Raw genomic sequence first — 20,049 nt, forward strand, 5'->3', positions numbered from 1 at the left:
TTAAAAAAAAGCACCTTGGTTATTCTTGTGTAGAAATGAGTGTAGAAATGAGTTCTACACTCATCAACTCCTTGAAAATTCCTCTTGCTTTTGGTTGGGTTTGCTTGGTCCCCAGGTTGGGGACAAACCTGTCCCTGGATGCGTGGCCTTGGATGCTGTCGGTCAAGTCTCTGGCTTTAGAGGGTGTAGTAGAGATTACCCCCCAGCCCCCTTCTTCCAGTGGGACCAGTTCTGCCTGCTTGTGCCACCAAGCATGGCCTGTTCCAAGTCCCTGAGATTGGTTTTGACATCTGCCTCAGCGGTGCTCCCTCTTGGGGGTCGGGGGTGAGGTGAGGAGGGGGCCTGGCTTTCAAGCAGCCCCCTGGCCCCTGGGATGCGCTGTGAGCCTGGGTCAGGCCATGCCTGGAGCCAGAGCAGCCTGTGAAGGCCTGTGGATTGCCGCACTACCAGGCACCTCACGCGAGGCGTTAGCCGTCCGTCAGGCTCCTTCGAAGTGGCTCCCATGCTTTCAGCCTTTGGGCTGACGCTGAGAAGTGTGAAGCTGCTGTCCAGCCGAGCACGACGCTGGCGGTGGTTCTGTCTCCACAATCCTGTTTTAAAGATGTTGATGGGAGCGAGGATACAGCTAAATGGTGGAGCATGTTCCTAGCACACACAGGGTCCTGGGTTCACCCCCAAGTACCTCTGTTAACATAAAAACCTAATTCCGTCCTCCTCTAAAAAAAATGTAGGTCAGGGGTCAGGAAGCTTTCTGTGAAGGATCTGACGGTGAGATATTCTGGGGTTTTGCCCGTTTCCCCCTGCTGCAGTGCTCAGCTCTGCTGCCAGCGTTTCACACGTGGCCCCGGCCCCGGCCCCGTTTGCGGAACGCACTGGGTTGTAGTTCGCTGGCTCTGGGAGGCGTCTGCGGAGGCAGAGCCTCTGACCGCCGCGGCCCAGCCTTACCTAGGCCTGCTAGGGGCTGCCGTCTGGGGCTGTTCTGTGCCAGGAACGGATGCCCCTGCTCTCCCCAGCTGCTCGTACCATGACCGGGTGTGAAATTCGTCTTCATTTTATATCAGGTGGATAGTTCTGAGCGGACTGTGGGGTCTCTCAGCTGGGTGAGGGGTCGGGAGCAGGCACTGGGAGGGTCCTCGCTGTGCTGGCCCGGACGGTGGCTGCGGCCTTCCCCAGGCTCTTCCGTCCAAAGGGATTTCAGCTGCAGCTCCTCGCATGCACTGGCCACAATCGCGGCTGGGGCCGCGTGGCCGCCTGGGCTCACGCACCTCGCGGGGCGGGGATTTCCCTTCACCTCAACCCCAGCGGGGAACGCCAGGGGTGCTAAGGGCCCTCTGTGTCCTGGTCCCTAGGGTGCTGCCGCCAGAGGAGACGGAATCAGGTTAAAGACTTTATTGTAAGCAAAGTAAACGTTGACGTCAAAGCACATCGTGTTCCCAAAGCCCAGGTGTCCAACCCGGTTTTCTGTGTGTCATCTCAACATGTTCCTGAACTCCAGGTGTCTACGTGGTTTTCCATAAAAGCCAGGACGTCCGGGGCCCACTGAGGCCTGCTGTCTGCAGAAGTTTCCAGTCCTCCTCCCGGCTACTGCGGGCCTCCACAGCCCAGGGCAGGCAGAGGCTGCTCAGGGGGTCCCTCTACCACAGCCCCTGGGCAACTCCTGAAAGCAAATCCTCTCCCTTGGGGAGCCAGGCCTGCTGGGCGTGCAGAGGGCTGCAGGGCAGAAGCTTCTGGGAAAGCTATCCAGTGTTGCCCTCACCACTGTGGGCCAGAAGAAGAGGCCTCTGGTGAGGCGATGGCTTGGCTGAGCCCAGGGCTATGTGCGGGACAGGAGCGGGACGGGCCCAGCACCCCAGCTAGACAAACTCCGGCTGCCTCTCCGGGCCGGTGCCTGTCGCGACCCGCCCGCCGCGGAGCCTCATGGCCGGCAGCCGGGCCGCAGCCGCGTTGTTGCACTGGTTGGTGTTGTACTCAGAGAGCCGCTGGGCCGGGTCCTCCCCAAGGCCCTTCCAGGGTGTGTCTCCGTCCTCCCCGGGGTCCAGCTGCTCCTCACTGCCACTGCGGCTGCCCTGGCCGCCCTCGGCGCCGGCCTGGCTCCCCTGCTTCTCCAGGAAGTTCAGCTGGTGCTGCACGAGGATGGCCGCCGGGGACTGCAGGTCCACGGCCTCCTCCAGCTCTGAGTCAGAGTCGTTGGAGGTGATGTGGGATTCTGGGAGGTCCGGGGCAGAGAGAGAGAGACCGTGGTCCTGTGAGCAGGAGGGCGACTGGGCCTCCACCTCCCATGATGCTGAGGCAGCCCCTCAGCAGGCCACTTCCCGCTCGGAACCCCAGGGGAAGCAGGGGTGCACAAAGTCTCAAACTTTGGGGTAGTTCTCGTCTTAGATGCCCATTTCTCAGCGTCAGCAAAACACCTGAAAGGGTATCTCTGCGAGAGTTTGTAACAAGGTAAGACAGTGAACAAACAGGTGACCCACGTGGTCTCTGGGAAGCAAATCAGAGTGCAGCTTCCAGGCCCAGTGCCTCACCCGCCACCTGCCCAGCACCCCTAGGGCTGCCCCACTCACCGAGGGCCCCGTCCTCAGCCTCCTCCTCCAGGGGGAAGGCCACGCCCCCACTCGTCTCCAGGTAGGGCACCTGGACCACCACCTCGGCCCGCTGGTTGGACATCCCATCCTGCAGGGGTGGGACGGAGGTCAGGGAGGTACCACGGTACCATTCCAAGTCCCATTTTATGTCTTGTAAATTAACAACACCCACAGCAGCTGAACACATGAGGACCCCTATTCTCATGTCGTGAGCAGGCTGAGCTTGTGCAAAGAGGGCAGAAGGCTCAGGCCAGAAAGGCTGAATCCCCACATGGACACCGGCACAGGAGCCTCCCCTCAACACCAAGATGCCAGGAGAAGGATTAAAGACGCCCGGGGACTCTGAGCACAGGAGCAAGGTGCTGCTCCAACACTACTTGGACTAGCAGAAACAAGAGCTGGTGGCAGGAAGTGAGGCCCAGCGGCGGGGGACCCTGCTGAGTGCTCAAAAGCCAGAGCACAGGGACGAGCTGCTGGTGCCAAGAGGTGGGGAATGGGAGGGGCTGGGGCAGCTGGTCCCATGCAGGCTTGACAGGAGCTCAGGCAAGGGCAGAGGGAAGGCTGGAGGACCTTTGCACCATCTGGAGCTGAGCCCACAGAGTTGAACCCACACTTGTCCAGTTCTTTGCTTAAAAGATACCTTGGAGGCCACCCCGACAGCCCTATCCTAGCCAGATGTCTGCCTGACGTTCTCCCCATCCTGGTACCCCGCAAGCCAGACTCCAGGCCCCCAGCCACATTCATGGAGCCCTGTGCCCCTCGCTTAGAGCAGACAGCCCTCACCTGGCCCCCGGGCGCCTCCTCAGGCTCCTCGAAGACCAGGCTGTAGTGGGTGATGAGGGTCTCCACGATGCAGGCCTGGTGGGGGTAGTCGACCAGGGAGGAGAGGGACACAGTGGCCTCCGTGGGCCGGGGCCGCAGCAGCGTGGGCCCAAACACGATTCCCAGGTTCCCCGAGGTCATCTTGTTGTCCTGCTCCACCTCCACGATCCTGGGGGGTGGAAGGCATAGGAGTAGGTGTGAGCGGCTCCTGGGACCCTGCCACCCTCGACTCCTGCCTGGGCAGCCCTCACCTGCGCAGGTGCCGCATCAGGTACCGCAGTGTTGCCCGGTTCTCCGCTGGCAGGTCCCGCAGGAGTTCCCGCAGCCGGCCAGCCATGGCCACGGCTGCAGCCTCCCTCTCAGTGGCATCCAGTTGTCCTCGGGACACTGCCTTGGCCTCGGCTTCTGCCTTCAGGCTGTCCTTGGCCAACCCCACAAGCTCATGGTAGAGGCGGAAGGAGATGAGCGGCTCGGGCAGCTGCGGAGCGATGGGTCAGGTATGGGGAGTCAGTGGGCCTGGCCTGCCTTGGCCACGCCCCTGACCTAGAAGGCCCCCCCCCCCCCCCCCCCCCCCGGCCAGGTGCTGGTTCCACCCACCCTATACTGACTATGCCTCTGAGGTACCACTGCCCCAGGCCAGGCACTGGCCACGCCCATCGCGCTCAGGCCACGCCTCCCGTCAAGCTAAGGTCCCGCCCAGGATCTGCTCTGCCCTGTCCCCATCTGTCTCACCTGACGCAAGTAGAGTTTGAGGACGTTGCTGATGTCGTGTGGCGAAGCCTGCGACAGTTCCACCAGCTCCTTGCCGTTTTCGAAGGCCTGGCACAGCTTCTCCACACGTGTCTTCACCCCATTGACCCGGTAGATGCCCTGTGGAAGCCCGCAGTCAACCTCAGCCCACGCCCAGCTCCCCTCCCTGTACAGCCCCTAGGACGGAACCCCCAGCGCTGTGGCCCCGGTGGTCACCTTCGTGCGCAGTGCCCGCTGCTCAATCTCGAAGACGCACTTCTTGACGATGAAGGGCACGCTGTCGGGGGCGCTGCGGGCAGCCTGGCTGAAGTCCTGGCCGAAGAGCTGCAGGCGGCCTTGCAGCTTCTTGTGGCCGCACTGGATGGCCAGGGTCTCCAGGCACTTCTTGTGGCAGGCCAGGCAACACTGGGGGAGAGCCGAGCACGGAGTGAGCAGGCCTTCCCCACCCCAGCGCAGCGCAGACTCCCCTGACGCCCGGCCGCTAGCCCCTGCGCTGACTGTGCCTGTGCCTGGGGCGCCCTCCTGACAGGAGCCACCACCCGCTTCTAGCTTCACTTCCCGCCAGCGCTCTGCATGCAAAGTGCTGGCGCCCGGCTGCTGCCCCTGCGCCCAGCCTTCCCCGGGCCGGCCACTCACCTCCTCGCACTCGGCCCCCTGGAAATAGACATAGCTGTTGCACTCCCGGCACTTGGCCGGTGTGCGGAGCTTCCGGAGCCGGTGGGTACGGGCTGCCTTAGACAGCCCCACATGACGGAAGGGCCCGCTGGGCATGGCCACTGGCAGCTCCGGGGCCATGCCGTTGAGGTCAGCTGGTGGGGAGGGGGCGGGTGGTCAGTGTCACCAAGGTCAGTCAGGGCCAGGCCCACAGATGGGGGTCCAAATACCCCCCCACCTCTCCCAGCCCAGGGGCCCCCTCACCCTGCTCAAAGGCTGACGTCCCTGCACTGCCTTCCTGGTCTGCCAGTTCCTCGCTGGACGACATGGTGCCACTGGACGACATCCGCTCGAACTTCTTAAAGTCCCCTGAGGAGGAAACAGGGCATTAGACACCCTGAGCCAGGAGGCTCCAGGCAGGACACTCCCCAGAAGGCCCTCAGCTGGCACTCCCCATCACTCCAGCTGCACGGTGGGCCCACTGAAGTCTGGGAGGGGCAGCAGCTTTCCACGCCCCGCCAGCCAGGGAGGCCCCTCACCTGAGCCAGGGCTGGGGTCCAGACTGGCATCGGAGTCTGAGATGGAGATCGGCCAGGATTTGTGCACCTGGTGTCCGCGCCCACCTGCGTGTGGAAGGAGGCATCCCTAGTGAAGGGCTGAGGTGGGCTGCAGGGAGGCATATCCAAGCGCACCAGACACTTACCCCTGCGCTCCTTGACAAGAGTCCCATCGCTGGGCCCACCTTCCTCCAGGGGGCTGCCCGCGGCCTCCGTCCCCGTGGCATCGCCCACATTGAAGCTGCCCTTCCGGGCGCGCATGACCGGGGACCTGGTGGGGCCAACAGCCAAAAGGGGGGGCCACGACGGGGGTCAAAGAGGCTCGCCGCACCCACCGTGATCGCAGGGCTTCCCCGAGCATGCGCAGACGGCGTACCAGGCGTTGGCGGAGACGTGGGGCTCAAAGTCATAGTGCACATCGGGCTCCTCGCCGCGCTGCAGCTGGCGCACGTGGGAAGCATACTGCTGGCCCGGGTCGTACAGCTTGCTGCTCTCGCACAGCATCTGGAAGAGCACAGGCAGCGGGGCCGTCTGCATGTGCATCATCTGGTAGTAGGAGATGGTGGCCTGCGGGCAGGGCAGGGCGCAGACAGCGTGAGTCAGGAGGCGGGCCCCGCAGCTGCCCCGCCCACCCCACTGCGGTGAGCGCGGGGGCACCGCACGCACAGACTTGATGGTCTGGTCGCTCTGCCGGATGACCTCCTGGATCTGCCGGAGTGCGGTCACCTTGGTGTCCTCCAGCTCCTGCTTCTGTGTCTTAGCATCCGCCACACATGTGCGGTATGTGGCCATGGCTTCCTCCGCCTGGGGTGGGGACAAGGGCATACCCAGAGAGACCTCAGCCCGAGGTTCTGCCCTCAAGGCATCGTCAGACCCCACACGGAAATCAGCCAGGCAGAGAAGGAGGGGAAGGCAGGCGTTCCTGGCAGGAGATGCAGCCTGGACAGAAGCAGGCAGTTCTGCACCAGGGTCAGGGCCTGCCGCCACAGGCATGGCCTCCTCGGCCCCTCTCCAGCCTGCACCTCACCAGCCCGCACCTTGTTCTTGGCCTCCTCCTCCAGGCGCCGCCGCTTGTCCAGAGTCTTGGAGGCCACGCCCCCTGCCCCAGGCCCGGTGCCTGCCTGCTCTTCCTCCGCCTTGGCCACCAGGAAGCGGGCCTTGTCGTGGTCCTCGCAGCGCTGAACGTAGCCCTGCTTGGCCTTACGCAGGTTGGACTCCGCCTCTTGCTGCAGGCGTGGGAGTGAGCAGACAGCGCCCCCATCAGCCAGACACCGAGTTAGGGACCTCCACCACCCACATCTCTTGTCCCAAGATCCTACAGCCAGTTGAGCAAACAGAGGTCCCCGCCCAAGAACTGATGGTGGAAGAATAGGAAGTGGCATCTCCAAGGCCCCAGAAGGAGCCAGCATCCGGGGTGCCCATTTCACAGCTGGGGAGGCTGAACACACCTAAGCTCTGAAGAAGGCATGGATGGCATCGTCTTCTTACACCTACACCCACCCCTGCTACCAGCCACTTGTGCTTGTCTCTCTCACTTCCCTTCTTACAGATGAAAACAGTGAGGCCACCCAGACAGGAAGTCAGGCACCCTCAGGGTTGGCAGGAAGAGCACTTAGTCAAAACCGAGTGCGCCTTCTGGGGGCCACAGCTTGCAGCCTACACCATCAGAGGTTTAAGCATAAAGAAGAGAACTCATACAAGTACTAGAAGAAACCACAGAAGAATTTTTAAAAATAAACACAGTGTGGGGAAGGCCTTTCCATGCATGACACAGAACCCAGAAGCCATAAATGAAAAGACTACTACTAACAGTCGTGGGTTTCAACTGGCAAAACCGGCCACAGGTTAAATCAAAAGTCAAAACGCTAAATTGGGGGTAGGGGAGTCTGTAACACCTATCATCAAGGGCTGGGGTCTCTAATATGTAAAGAGTTCTGGCAAATCAATAAGAAACAGAGTACCATCCAATCCAAGGTGAGCAACTTAGAGCTCACGGAAAAGGAGAAGAAAGGCTGCGGCTCAGAAGGGCAGCTCATACACTCACCCCATGATTCAGCCACTACCTTTTGGACACTGATCAGAGATAAATGCTAGGTCACCTGTCTGAGACAAGGGCACAAGCACGTCACAGCAGTGGTGTTTGAAACAGCAACAGCTCAACAACAACTGAAGTGCTCACGAATAGGAATTTAGTGGAATAAGCCACACAGTGCTGCAGCTGAACACCTGTAGCAGAGGAGAAGGGACAAGGAGCTTCATAGGGACTGAAACGGGGCAAGTCCCTGGATGTGGAGGTGAGGGTGAAAGGCCGGAGGCAGACCGGGGCCTCGGCAAGCTGTCAGCCAGTGTACAGAAGACGGGGAGGCACACTTGCCAGATGTGCTGGGGAGGCCACAGGACGCCACTAGCTGCAGCTGGCGCCGTGTGGACACTGCACCACAGACCCTGTTAACAGACCTAAAAAGAAACCCAAAAGATACCAGTGCCTTTGGAACAGCCCAAAGGAGAGGTGAGAAAAGAATAACATGCAGGAACCTGGAGTATCCACCAGACCTGAGAGAGCCTCAGTTTCCCTCCAACCCAGGCCTGTTCCTGGTGGCCTCAGGGGACACCGTTTCTCCCCATGACTGAACGGGGACAGTGATAGGGGCCAAGGTCACTCCTGACATAGCTGGGGCTGATGGGGCTGGAACACCTTGTAGTCAGGACCCGCTCCAGCCTGTGACACCGCAGCCAGCCCCACATGGGCACAGAAGGCCATGGTCCCGGGTATCCACGAAACTCTGGAAAGGATCCCCTCCAGTCTCTGCTAGGGGGCCTGAGCATGCGCAGGCCAGCCCGTCCTGCCCCATCCCACCCCCACAGCCCCGCGGTACCAGCTTCCTCTGGGCGCGGTGCCAAGCCTCCTTGATCTCCTTTCTGCGCTTCTCGTGCTCGAGCCGCCTCAGGTTCAGAGGCTGGGGGGGAAGACGGGCATGAGTGGGGCCTGCAGCGCCCTCCTTCCCACCCACCCTACCCTGGGTGCAGCCCACCTGCATGAAGGTCTGGGTCTGCAGCGTGCCCGCTGCCTGCACCATGCCGTGGCCAAACTCCAGGTCCTGCTCCAGTGCCAGCGAGTAGATGGACAGGAGGGGCATGTGGGGCTGCGGGGGGCGGGGGGCGGGGGGCGGCAGTCACAGGGGTGGGACAGGAGGGGGCCCCAGCACCCCACGCCCTCGTGGAAGCCCTGCCATCTCAGCTACTGTAGTGTAGACAGGAAGCCCCTTTCCTTCAGCCCTTCTCGGAGGGGCCTAGACTCACACCCAGGCCTGAGGGACCCTGCCCAGTACCCCAGGGGCCCCCACCTCCTGCATGACGTTCTGTCTGCAGTTGTGCACGATCTTCTGCAGGCCTTTGGCAAAGTCCATCTCTGCAGGCAGGGAGAGGTGTGAGTGCAGGGGGGATGGGAGGGGCGGGGAGGGGCGGGGCGGGGCGGGGCAGGGCCCCCCAGCCAGACCCCCGCCCTAACCCTGTCCGGCTCGCACCCAGGGCCATCCGCTTCTCCAGGTAGCCAATGAGGTCCTTCATGTATTTGGCCATGTTCTTGGCGTACTGCAGCGCTGCATCCACGCCGCCCTCACAGCGCTGCAGCAGCATGTCCACCTCCTCCGGGGCCAGGCAGCCTGTGGGGGGTCTGCTCAGCCCGGGCTCCCCCTCAGCCCACCTTTCCTTCCAGCCTTTGCCCGAGTCCTCCGCCGCTCGGCCCACCACTTGAGCACGTGCCACCCGCTCTGTGGTTCCGAGACTCACCCACATCACAGTCGTCGGTGCTGGGTGGGGCGCCCTCACTCCCCTGTCCATACAGATTCTCCACGGACTGCACAGGGGGAAAACAGGTGAGTCCAGCCAGGGCTGGGGCCTGTTTGATTCCCACCCTGCAGGAGACAGTCACCACAACCCTGGACAGAGCAGGGGACCACAGTCCACAGAGGGAGCTGGGGTGACTCACCCACCCTGCCAGCCTGACCCCATGCAGCCTCCAGGCTACCCCGACTCACCTGGCCCAGGTCCCCAAGGGGCACTGACAGGAGGATGCTACTGTCCACTTCACCCATGAGGAACTCAGACACACTGCAGGGCAGGGGGGTGCAGATGTCAAGAGGCACACAGGTCCCCACGATTCCCCACCCCGGCGTCGCTGGCCCCATGCTCACGTGCTACTGAAGGACACGGCAATGGTCTCCAAGGCCTTCTCAAACTCCCGCTTGTCAGACTCGTTGTTGCACTCATAATGGAAGGCTGAAGTGCAGAGACGAGGAAAAGAGGGTTTGGCCTAGTCTGGGAGGTAACCACCTGTGCAACTAACTGAAGGGGTAACATTGGAGCTGTTGGGTCTATCAGACTCCTATGCATCCTTCAAAACCCACTTCAAACATCCCCTCCTTCAGGGAGCCCTCCCAGGCAGAAAGCCATTTCTGCCCCACCCTAGCCAACTGACCTTTGGTCTTGGCAATAAGGGTGCCAGCAGCTGTAAGCGTCTCCACTGTGTTCAGCAGCGGGTACTTGGACATGACCTGGTACATCACACGTAGGGCCTCACCCAGGCACTCATGGGCCAGTGGCCGGCGGGCCTCCAGGAGGTCTGCTGGGCAGAGTGGGTGTGAGCAGGGAGAGAGGGGCCCACCTCCTCCTCAGAGCCCCTGTCCCCAAGTGGGGAGACAGGCAGAGATGGGAGGGCAGCTGTCTGAGGCTCGGCCTGTGACCTCAGTGGGAGCAATGTTCCTCTCTGAACTGCTGGCCAGCTCAACCAAGGCATAGACGTTGGCTTATGTAGTCCTGCACAGAACATTCTTTCCTCGTCCCTCCAGAAAACAAACTCCTGCTTCCCTTCAAATTTGTAGTCCTGGTCCTTCCTCCTCCATGCAGCCCACCTGGCCCCTTCCCTGCCCCAAACCCTCAAGGCTCTGTCCAGCTCTCTCCCAGCCCTGCATGCCTGGACACTGGGGCTTAAACACCTCGTTATCTCACTCTCCCCAGACAGCCACCCCATGGTGCAGACACTGTCATCACCCCCATTTGGCAAATGAGGAAAGAGGCACAGAATGGAGAAGTCAGTTCTCAAGGATCAAACAGCTTTCAAATCTACACTAGCTCTGAAGGCATGAGAATGCCAGCCAGATAGATCCTGCCTGACTTTATCTCAAGGGCAATGGGGAGCCACAGAAGGTGTTAGAGCAAAGGAGGGTTGAGGTCATATCTGCATCTTGGAAAGTAGCTTTAAATGCCCTCCTCAAATGTTCTTAATTGAAAAAAAGCAGTGTGCACAAGCAGAACAGTGTGTGCAAAACATGCACCATCTAGTGGAAACCAAGCCACAGGAATGCGTGGATAGGGAAGGAATGACCAGACTCTGAGACCCAGGAGGAGCCTGGCCACCAGTTGGGAGGATAACTTTCACACCTGTGGACCCTAACTCTGTGCCTGGTAGGTGATGCTCAAAACCAAACCAAAACCAAAAGAGTGGAACCTAAAAAGAGGTGCCTGATCCCTTTGCAGCACTGAGGCCCCTGGCTGAATGCCACCCACAGGGAGACCCCCTCCACGGAATGCCTGCTCCAGATACAGCCCGGTGCCTCAGACCTGGGTGCAATTTGCTGCCTGAATCCAAGGCCAACTCAAGGAGGCGGGAAGGAGCGTCAGAAAACCAGGGAAGCCAGGAGAGGAAAGGCCAGGACACGCCCCTTCCCAGGACACTCCTTCCAAGCACCGGCCCCTCTTGCCTGGGCCTCAGCCACTCCTGTCGCGCAGCATCCCAACCTGGGAAGCCAACGGCAGGTGGGATTCTGGCTAAGCTCAGATATGCCCAGCTTGGCACGGCCAAGGCAAGTGCCTGGCAGCCCTGTGTCCCCCCATGGACTGGTGGTAAATGCCCCAAGCTCCACGTGCTCGCAGCCAGACCCCTGCACCCCGCACAGTCCCCTCACCTCGGGGCCCCGTCTGGCAGCAGACGGGGCCCTGGTGCAGAGCCAGGTGCACCGTCCCGCAGATACACATGGCTCGACCGTGAGCGCGCGGGGACCTCCGTGAACGCGCAGGACGGACTAGACGACCTACAGGTCCAGGGTCTTTGGTGCTCGGTCCTCCGCAGCCAAACCGGCTCTGGCCGGTCCGAAGACCCCGCCCCCGCCGGGAAAGGCTCCGCCCCGGCGTCCCACTAGCCCTGGCTGGGGTTTTCAGCTCCCAGGACTGGGGAGCAGGAGTCCGAGACTCAAGGAGCCTTAATTCGATTCAGGGTGGGGCGGGCCAAGGGTAGGCAGGGAAACAGGCCGGCCGAGGCTCAGGACGTCAGGAGGCGCGGGGACACCCCGCCCCGCCCACGTGGATCCTGGCGCACTCCCCCCACCTCTGCCGCCGCTTCCTCCGCTGACAGCACAGGGGTCACCAAGTCGCTGTATGGGTCTCACTAACCCCACAATAGGCACTATATGCAGAGGGCATCTGGTTACAGTCAGCAACCCTGCCTGGCGTATCATTACCCTATTTCACATTGAAGACACCTGAGGCTTAGAGAGGGGACCGCTGGTCTAGAGCCTCAGCCCAGCAGGGGCAGCACTGGAACTCGAACCCACATCCTCTCAGCCCCTCAGCCCAGGGCTGCCCCTAGATGCAAAGCAGGGTACCTGGCCCTGGCCCAGCCTCCTGCAGGATGCCCAAGAGCTCAACTCCACCCAGGCCTGGCCTCCAAGGAACCTCCAGGATAGGAAAGGAACCGAGATTAGAGTTTCCCCGGGAAACAACTATGGCGCCCACCTCCTTCCAGCCCAGGGGCTGCCACTCCCCACCCAGCAGGCGTAGCACCAGTAGAGCACCCCACTAACGCCTGCAGAGCTGAGGTCTCTCTCCAGGCTGAGGTCTAATTTCGGCTCCGGCCCCTCCTTGGCTGGGTGAGCTAGAAGTCAGGGGCCCACTCTGGGCCTTAGTTTCCTCATCTGTAAAATGGGCACCTGGAGGAGCAAGTCAAAGTGTTTACCATGGCCCTGGCACTGCGGTTTCCGGGAGGAGAGATCACAGTGCCCTCTCTGGCTGCCAGGGACAAACAGGAAGCAGATGAAAATAACTCGGCAGGAAGCTGGGCTGTCAGCGGACGCGTGCAAGGAAAAAACGGAACTGCCATCCCACAGGCCACTCACTCCCACAGTTTACGTGCCAGCCCTGCCCCTTGTCCCTCTTGAATCTCTCTCCATTGAGACTTAAGCCCACCTCCAGTCCGTTTCAGTCCAACACACAGATCTCACCTCGTTCCACCTCTGCTCTAACACCTTCTATGTCTCCTCACCGCCCTCAGGTTAATGTCCAGGGTCCTTCTGCTTGCCAGTCTCAATGCCTTCAGCCTCACACAATTCATACACCCCAACCTTGTTCCCACAAATTCATATCTGTTTCATGTTTCTGAGTCTGTGTATATGACATTCACTCTGCCTCAATGCCATTCCTTCCTAGTTGCCACCAAACTCCTATATATCCCTCAGAACCCTTCTGCAATGGGTTTTTCCAAGAAGCCCTCCCTACAACCTCCTTCTAGCCTCCCCAAGTCCCTCCCTCTATCCTGTCTTGACCCCACAGGGTTTGGGGCATCTGTGTCTGGCCCTGCCTTCCACCCAGGCCTCGGTGTCCTGGCCGGTTCTCACCATCATGCAGAACACACTCCTTCAGCTTCTCGAGGCCCTCGGCAAAGCGGGCCACGTCAGCCAGCAGGTGGGAGATGTCCTCCACGGAGTCGGGACCAGGCCCCTGGATGGGTACCTCAGCCGGGCTGGCTGCTGCCAGTGGGCTGCGGTGGCTGCGGCCTAGCGTCCAGGTGCTGGCTCCAGACAGCGGGAAGCCAGCAGCACTGGCGTGGCGGCTCAGGCTGGTGGGCCTCTTGAGTGTGCCAGTGGCCTTGGCATTTGAGGCCACAGTTGGTGGTTCCAGGCTGGGTCCGAGGGACACTGCGTCAGCCCCATCTCTCCTGGGCAGCTCCTGGTCGGGGAGGAGAGGGGAGGGGGCGCTGGTAGAGTAGGTTTGCCACCTAGCCCTGCCTTAGCTTCCCCAGAAGTGAAGTGGGGCTCGGGAAGGTCTTCAGCCTGACCCTGCAGGGGTCAAAGGCCACAGGTTAGTGGGCTGAGATTTGGGGTCGTGCCCCTCCCACACCTGTTACCCAACATCCTCTTCCCCAGAGCTTTCACAAACAACGGTCTGCCCAAACCACAGCCAGGGGCGGGGCCTGCAAGGGTGCGGGGGAGGGGCACCTCACTTCCTGGGGGGTAGGGAGGGCCAGGAGAGGGTCCTCAACCTCTGGCTCCTCTCAGGCTAGGCCACTGCAGGCAACCCTACTCGCTGGTAAAGACACCGCCTCGATTCCCGAGGCCCCTGAGTCCCGTGGACTCCCCCCAGGCCTTGCAGATGCCCCCAGCCTGTGGAGACACCCCCAGGCCTTACACCCAGAGATCTTCTTCTTCACTCTGCTCCCACTAAACCATCCACCTAGTGGTCCTCACATCTCACAGTGCCTGGAGGCCCCAGATTCCCTGAGCCCCCACCATACAGAGTCTCAGACCCAGGGCGCCCACACCCTGGCACCCGCCCCACCCACTCCCTGGACCCCACAGCTGGCCCTGGAAGGGATCGGAGGGTGCAGCGGCCATCCCGAAGGGCTCTGACCATGAGCTGAACGCTGGGGGCCCAGCCTGTCCTGCGTGGCCCCTGAAGTCTGGCCCGGCAGGGGCTGTAGCTGGTTTGAGCCCTCCGCCGCTGCCCCAGCATGGCCCTGCCCAGCCCCTGCCCGGCCAGGCCCCGAGCACAGGGTACCCCTCTGTCTCCCTGCTGCCCGGGTGTGGCTCCAAGGTCCCCACCCGCTCCGAGCAGAGTCTCACTCACCCCCGAAGGCTGCGGGCAGGGGCTTCCCGCCCGGTTCTTTTTCGAGATGGAAGGGGTTTTCATGAGCTCCCGCTTCTTCCTGGAGAACATGGTGGGGCCGGGCCAAGTGGCCCTAGTGGCCCGAGGTGGGCCGGGCTAGGGGGTCTCAGCGCTGCAGCTCCTGGTGTAGGTGGCCACTGGACCACATTGCCGCGAGCCACCCCCTCCCCAGCTGTCAGGCCCACGTGACAGGCCCAGCCCTCATTGGCGGTGCTTCCCCCTAACAGGAAAAGGCCTCCGGAGGCGGTGACGCAGACCCGCCCCTGACCCTCCCCAGCATCGGCCTCAGCCTGCCCCTCTGCAGAGTGGGCTCGAAGGTGGGGTCCCAGGCCCCGCCCCCTCGCTTCCGGTTTCAGGAGCTCTGCGCGTGCGCGAGCTGGACAAGGTGCCCCAGCCTGGCACTGGCGCCCCCAGGCAGGCACCGCGCAGCACTGCGGCCGACTGCAGAGACGCTGACCCGCACTTGGACAACCCAGATGCAACCAGAAGGACACAGACTTCCAGAGACAGGCTCAGACACGTGCTCAGAAGCCCCCGAGCTCCGTGGAGGAAATGGATGCCCCACACATAGACGTCTATCCCTCTAGGCCCCGTCCTTTCCTGGGTGTGCCCGCCCTCCTCTGGTGACGCCCCCTGCAGACCTCAGGGCCTGGGCAGCAAGGGGCACAGCGGGTCACCTCCCCTCCGCCTCACACCTGCGCTGGTCTTAGCCCACCCCCCCCCCACACCTCCCCAATTCCATATTCCAGGGACACACATCGACCATGACCACTGGACAGCTAGCCAGCAGCCGGGCGGATAACACACCTGAGGCCACCCCGCCACCTCCTCCCCTCCCTGGCAGGGCCCCCAGAGCTGGGGCAATCTGCAGTGTGTCCAGCTCTCCACCTCCTTCTGTCCTCCACGCACCCCCTCCCCGCCCATGACCATCTCTTCTCTTCAACGCCCCTAATCTGAGCCATCTCCTCTCCCCACGTCTTCCTCCCTGCCCCTTCCGGAGTCTAACCCCCATCTCCAAACCCCAGCCAGTCCAACCTCCCCAGCACTGGCCCACACTGACCTCAGTGGGCAGAGGAGGATCTCCGGGGCACAGGGCGTGCAGGCCACAGCCCCTCACGCCAAATCCAGCCCTCCAGGCCCAGATCCATCCACAAACCCAGTGCAAAAGTCCCTTAAAGATCCTTTGCCCACCACTCATTTCTCTGGAGACCAGGATCAGGGGATGAGGGCTAGCTGGTGGGCTTCTGATCTGGTCAGGAGGCCCGAGGTCCGAGCCACTGCTGCTGGGCTCCTCCAGCTGCCCGAGACATTCCTGAGCCCTGACCTCATGCCCACTTTATGACCAGCGGCTCACAGTTCCCGCCCTCAGGTGCCAGAACCACGTGGGCATGTAGGGGCCCCGGGACCAGCGTCCAGGCTCTTAGGAAGGCCACCCGTGCACGTGAGACTCCCCTGTTCCCCAGCCCAGCACAGAGGCCTTTACAGCTGGGAGTCCAGTTGGCTGTAGCTGGGCCCTCCCCTGCATCCCACAAGCGGCATCTGCGTTCACAAGCCCACGCCCGCACACACGTGGGTGCCAGGCCTGGGATCCAGACAAGCGCACGCAGCTAGCTTTGGAGAAGCGCGCAGCCTGGCGCACGGACACGTGTGCTCACTGCTTTACACCGCGACTTCTCTTTATTTCCTCCTGGGCAGCGACCCCTCTGGGAGTCTGGGTCCATGCTCCAGGCCCTCTGCCCTGCCTCTGTCACTTCCAGGGCCTCCCGCCAGCTCCACAGAGGAGATAGGCTCAGAGCACCGTCACGGCCATGCTGGGGTCATCGAGGGACTGGGTGATGAGCTTGGGGCGCTGCCAGCCTGGCACAGGGTCCGCTTCTGCCTCCTGTTCCTCCTCCTCCTCCTTCCCCTGATCCTTGGAGAAGTACAGGAATACCTAGTGGTAGGTGGCCCAAGAAAACAGGAGCGGAAGTCAGCTTGAGGGCCCCCAGCCCCACCCTTACCCCCAGCCCAGTCCTGGCGCTGCAGTCACCTCCTCTAGCGTGGTCTGGCTTACAGAGAAGTCCTCCACGCCATGCTCCGCCCCGTGTGCCGCCAGCTCTCCAAAGACGCGCGCCAGGGCACAGCGCCCTCCCGGGGGCAGCTGGAAGCGCAGGCGGCCGCCGTGTGCCTCCCGCAGCTCGGCCTCCGGGAACGCCGCTGCCACGAAGGCTGCCGCTGACTCAGACCGCGACAAGGGCACCCGCAGGGTCAGCGTGTGGCCAGCCCCGAATCTGGGGTGGGGTGGGCGGGGCCAGAGCTACAAGGCCCGCCCACAGCCCACTCTTCCCTACAACCAGCCCACAGCACCCTCCAGCTTTCCTCTGGCCCCATCCCTATCCCCAGCTCCTCTAGATCCCTATCCAACACACGTGACCCCAACCCCTGCTCGTCCTCGCCCCACCCGCATGCTCGTTTCTTGTCTAGTTTTGGTTTCCCCTAGGCCCCGCCCACATGAGGCCGCGCCCCGCCCAATCTCCAGGCCTCGCCCACTCGCCAGACCCTCTTTGGCCTCTGCCCTGGCCTCTTGCACCCTCACCCATCAGACCTCATCCCCATCTTGGTCCAGTCTCGCCCTCTCAAGCCATCTCTCCCGGACAGCCCATGATTTTTGCCTCTTCCCCAGAGAGCCAAGATGGCCCCGCGTGGTCTCTCCTCCGGCCCCTCCTACAGCCCCACGCTTACCTGCCCCAACCCCGGTCCTGGAGGGCTGCCCCCGCTCACCTGCCCTTGAGGTGCTGCGTGCTGCCCAGGCAGCGGAACCGCCCGTTCACCATGACGGCGAGGCGCGTGCAGAGGGCCTCACACTCCTCCATGCTGCAGGAGCCCAGCGCCGTGAGCTCCAGCCTGGCCTGGACCAGCCACGCCCGGTGCTGTGCTGCCCCTGCCGGGATCCTCACCCGCCACCTCTAGACCACCCTGTGCTCGCGGATAGTTCCTGTTGGGCCCAGACTGCTGTGTTTCCGGGGCCGGGTACCAACCCCTTGTGTCCTCCGAATCAGGCTGGGCACCCTCCCCCAAGGGCAGGACCACCCCATCCCTTGTGACCCCGTGCTCTGACACCCTCTCGCCTGGGGCCTGGTCCACCTTTCTTCCCAGGCCGGGGCACCTGGACCCGCAGGCCTGGGCATCCAGTCTGGGGCCCACCTGTGCGAGGTGAGCACCACGGAGCGGCCCTCCTGCACCACAGCCAGGACGCTGTTCCAGAGGAAGCGCCGGGCACTGGGGTCCATGCCGGTGGTCGGCTCATCCTGGGAGGGGAGAGATGTTTAAGCCCCGCCCCACCCGCCCCGACTCCGCCTCTGCCTGGGCCCCGCCCACACGCACCAGAAAGACCACAGCCGGGTCCCCCACCAGAGCCAGGGCTGTCGCCAGCTTCCGCTTGTTGCCACTGCTATAGGTGCCCGCGGGACGGTCCGCATACTGAAGGAGCCCCAGGCGCTCCAGGCCCAAGCTTGCTGTCTGTGGTGGGCCAGAGTGAGAGTTGGGGGCCAGGGTGAGAGGGGCCAGAGTGTGCTTGGGGGAGGCCACGATGAGCCTGGTGGGGGCCACAGCGAGGGCTGGGCAGGAAGGTAGTGAGAGCAAGTGGGCACAGAGTGAGGGCGGAGTGAGCCCAGGGGTCCCGAGTGAGCGGAAGGGGCCAGGGAGAGGATGGGGGTGTGGAAGGTAAATAAAGGGGGTGGGGCCAGAGCGCATACGGTGCGAGTACAGAGCGGGAATGCCACGTGGGCGTGGGGCCGGAGTACGGGAGAGGCAGGACTTGGCCCAGGGGCAGAAGGCACCACCGCTAGGAAGCGCAAGCTGGACGGGAGTCCCGTGAGAGTGGACGAGTGGACGGGCTGGAGCCAGGAGGGTCAAGGAGGAAAGGGGCGGGTCCCTAAGCGGAGAGGGGGGTCAGATGCAGCCTGGAAGACTGTGGGAAGGGGAGGTGAACCGAAACGACTGTGTAGGAGCTGGGGGAGGAGCAAGGGGAAGAGCTGGGGGAAAGGCAGGGGCAGAGGACCAGGCGTGGGTGGACCTGGGCTCTGGGTGTGGTCAAGGAGAAGGCTTGATAAGTTGTGATCCGGGGCGGGGGCAGGGGACAGATGGTTGGGTGGGGGCTGGAGAGCTTGTTGGGGGGTGGTCACCTGGGCAACCTGGGCCTCAGGGACCCCGCGCAGGCGTGCAAACAGCTCCAGGTGCTCGCGGCCTGTCAGCAGCTCGAAGATGGCATCAGACTGAGGGCAGTAGCCCATGCCGCGGTTAGCTGCAGCCGGTTCCTGGGTCACGCTGGGGACGGGGCACAGGTAGCTCAGGGAACTGGCTAGGCCTCGGCCATGCCGGGGCAAACAAGGGTCTCAGGGCCCACCCACCCTGGTAAAGGACGGGGTGTCTCAGGGCCGAGTCCATGGGCAGGGGCGTGGGGGTCAGGCACTCAGGCCAGCCCGAGAGGACCATGCTGGGGAGGTAGTGGCCATGCGCGGGAAAGGGTGGTGGGGAGGAACAAGGGCTCCGGGCTGGGGCTGCTCACCTGTGGCCCACCAGCATGGCCTCACCCCCGCTGGGGAGCATGTCCCCTGTCACCATGCGGAAGGTGGACGTCTTCCCGGCTCCATTCACACCCAGCAGCCCAAAACACTGCAGGTACACCCACAGGTGGCACTCAGTGAGGCCTCAGACCCTTGTCCCAGCACCTCTGATTTCTGGGGTAGCTTTCTCAGTTCCACAGGGACGGCTGTGGGCAAGGGGACCCCTGGGGCAGATACTGGGGTGTGCAGGTAGACGTAAAGCTGCCACTTAGCAGGAATGGTGGTTGGCACACAGCCCGTGTTGAATCCATCCGGGCACACAGCCAGTGCTCCGTACGTATTTGGGCAGGAGATTTCTGAATGTTTCCTGCCACGCATGGGGTACCTGATAGCAATGGTACCCAGAGAGAATTCAGGCTGGGCGCAAGTCAGCCTGAGGTGGAGAGGTTGGCTACACACAGTAGGCACTCGACACAGTGACTACAACTGACACTAACACGTCACATGTGTCCATGGGTGTGTGCCAGCCCCCAGAAGGTGGCCAGTAAATGGCCCACAGCAGGTAAGTCTGCACAAAGTAATTGCTTGAAGGTGAATCAGTACAAAGCAGGTGACTACTAGATACTGGCTGTCAGCAAGTGCTCAGACATATACAGTAGGAGCTCAGTAAATACTGTTGGTGCTTGATAAAAAGTTGACCATCACAAAGGTGACATTCAATACACTTTGGGTGCACACAAGGGGGCTCAACAATGCTTTAATGTATACAGTTCATAGTCAGTAAATGCTGGTACACAGTAGGTGCTTGATTAATATAACCGGCACGTATGTGGGAGCCCAACAAGTGCTCAACCATTAATTTGTCCTCAGTAGGCTTGTTCTAACACCTGATAGCACACAGTAGGGGTCAATAAATGTAAGCATGCAGTAGGTGCTTAATGAGAATTTGTTGGCTCAAAATTGAAGCTCAAATGTCGACAGCCAGTAAGTGCTCAATAAAGAGCAGCAGGTGCACAGTAGGTGTTCAGTAGAGGGAGATAAGCACAAACATGGTAAGGGGCGGGGGTGCACAGTAGGGCAGCCTCTCAGCCCTGGACCAGAACCTCCACCCTGGACCTACCTCGCCAGGGGGGATCCCCAGGCACAGGCGGTTGACAGCCAGTGTCCTCTGCCCACGGTACACCTGGGAAGGGCACAGGTCCATGA

General features: G+C 62.1%; 2 protein-coding genes across 7 annotated transcripts in view; both read right to left on the bottom strand.

Moving 5' to 3' along the window:
* Nucleotides 1–1,374: 1,374 nt before the first annotated feature.
* ARHGAP45 (Rho GTPase activating protein 45) lies at nt 1,375–15,621 on the bottom strand. Of its 4 annotated transcripts, none has more exons than XM_032466150.1 (23): nt 15,360–15,621; nt 13,033–13,363; nt 9,843–9,986; nt 9,559–9,643; nt 9,403–9,475; nt 9,155–9,221; nt 8,890–9,027; nt 8,710–8,774; nt 8,398–8,508; nt 8,242–8,322; nt 6,403–6,591; nt 6,032–6,169; nt 5,742–5,932; nt 5,512–5,636; nt 5,348–5,431; nt 5,073–5,177; nt 4,791–4,963; nt 4,371–4,559; nt 4,137–4,274; nt 3,656–3,882; nt 3,366–3,573; nt 2,562–2,670; nt 1,375–2,206 (listed from the first exon to the last, which is right to left on the bottom strand). In XM_032466150.1, exons 1-23 carry the CDS (start codon nt 15,495–15,497, stop codon nt 1,854–1,856), a joined length of 3,462 nt encoding a protein of 1,153 aa, XP_032322041.1. In that variant the 5' UTR covers nt 15,498–15,621; the 3' UTR covers nt 1,375–1,853. The 4 variants fall into 4 exon arrangements, with proteins under 4 accessions (XP_032322041.1, XP_032322039.1, XP_032322043.1 ...); XM_032466148.1 differs by lacking the exon at nt 15,360–15,621 and adding an exon at nt 14,261–14,730; XM_032466152.1 differs by lacking the exon at nt 15,360–15,621 and adding an exon at nt 14,045–14,161.
* Nucleotides 15,622–15,682: 61 nt separating this feature from the next.
* Nucleotides 15,683–20,049, bottom strand: part of ABCA7 (ATP binding cassette subfamily A member 7) — a 34,882-nt gene continuing 30,515 nt past the window's right edge. For all 3 annotated transcript variants that reach the window (XM_032466147.1, XM_032466145.1, XM_032466146.1), the window contains 8 exons: nt 19,964–20,026; nt 18,846–18,952; nt 18,463–18,604; nt 17,663–17,797; nt 17,483–17,586; nt 17,060–17,152; nt 16,329–16,569; nt 15,683–16,232 (listed from right to left, as the gene is read on the bottom strand). In XM_032466147.1, the coding sequence (XP_032322038.1) occupies nt 16,089–16,232; nt 16,329–16,569; nt 17,060–17,152; nt 17,483–17,586; nt 17,663–17,797; nt 18,463–18,604; nt 18,846–18,952; nt 19,964–20,026 (1,029 nt within the window). In that variant the 3' untranslated portion in view covers nt 15,683–16,088. The remainder of the gene's footprint in view (nt 16,233–16,328; nt 16,570–17,059; nt 17,153–17,482; nt 17,587–17,662; nt 17,798–18,462; nt 18,605–18,845; nt 18,953–19,963; nt 20,027–20,049) is intronic.

This window comes from Camelus ferus, chromosome 22 (genome assembly GCF_009834535.1).
Source record: "Camelus ferus isolate YT-003-E chromosome 22, BCGSAC_Cfer_1.0, whole genome shotgun sequence".
Taxonomy (NCBI): domain Eukaryota; kingdom Metazoa; phylum Chordata; class Mammalia; order Artiodactyla; family Camelidae; genus Camelus; species Camelus ferus.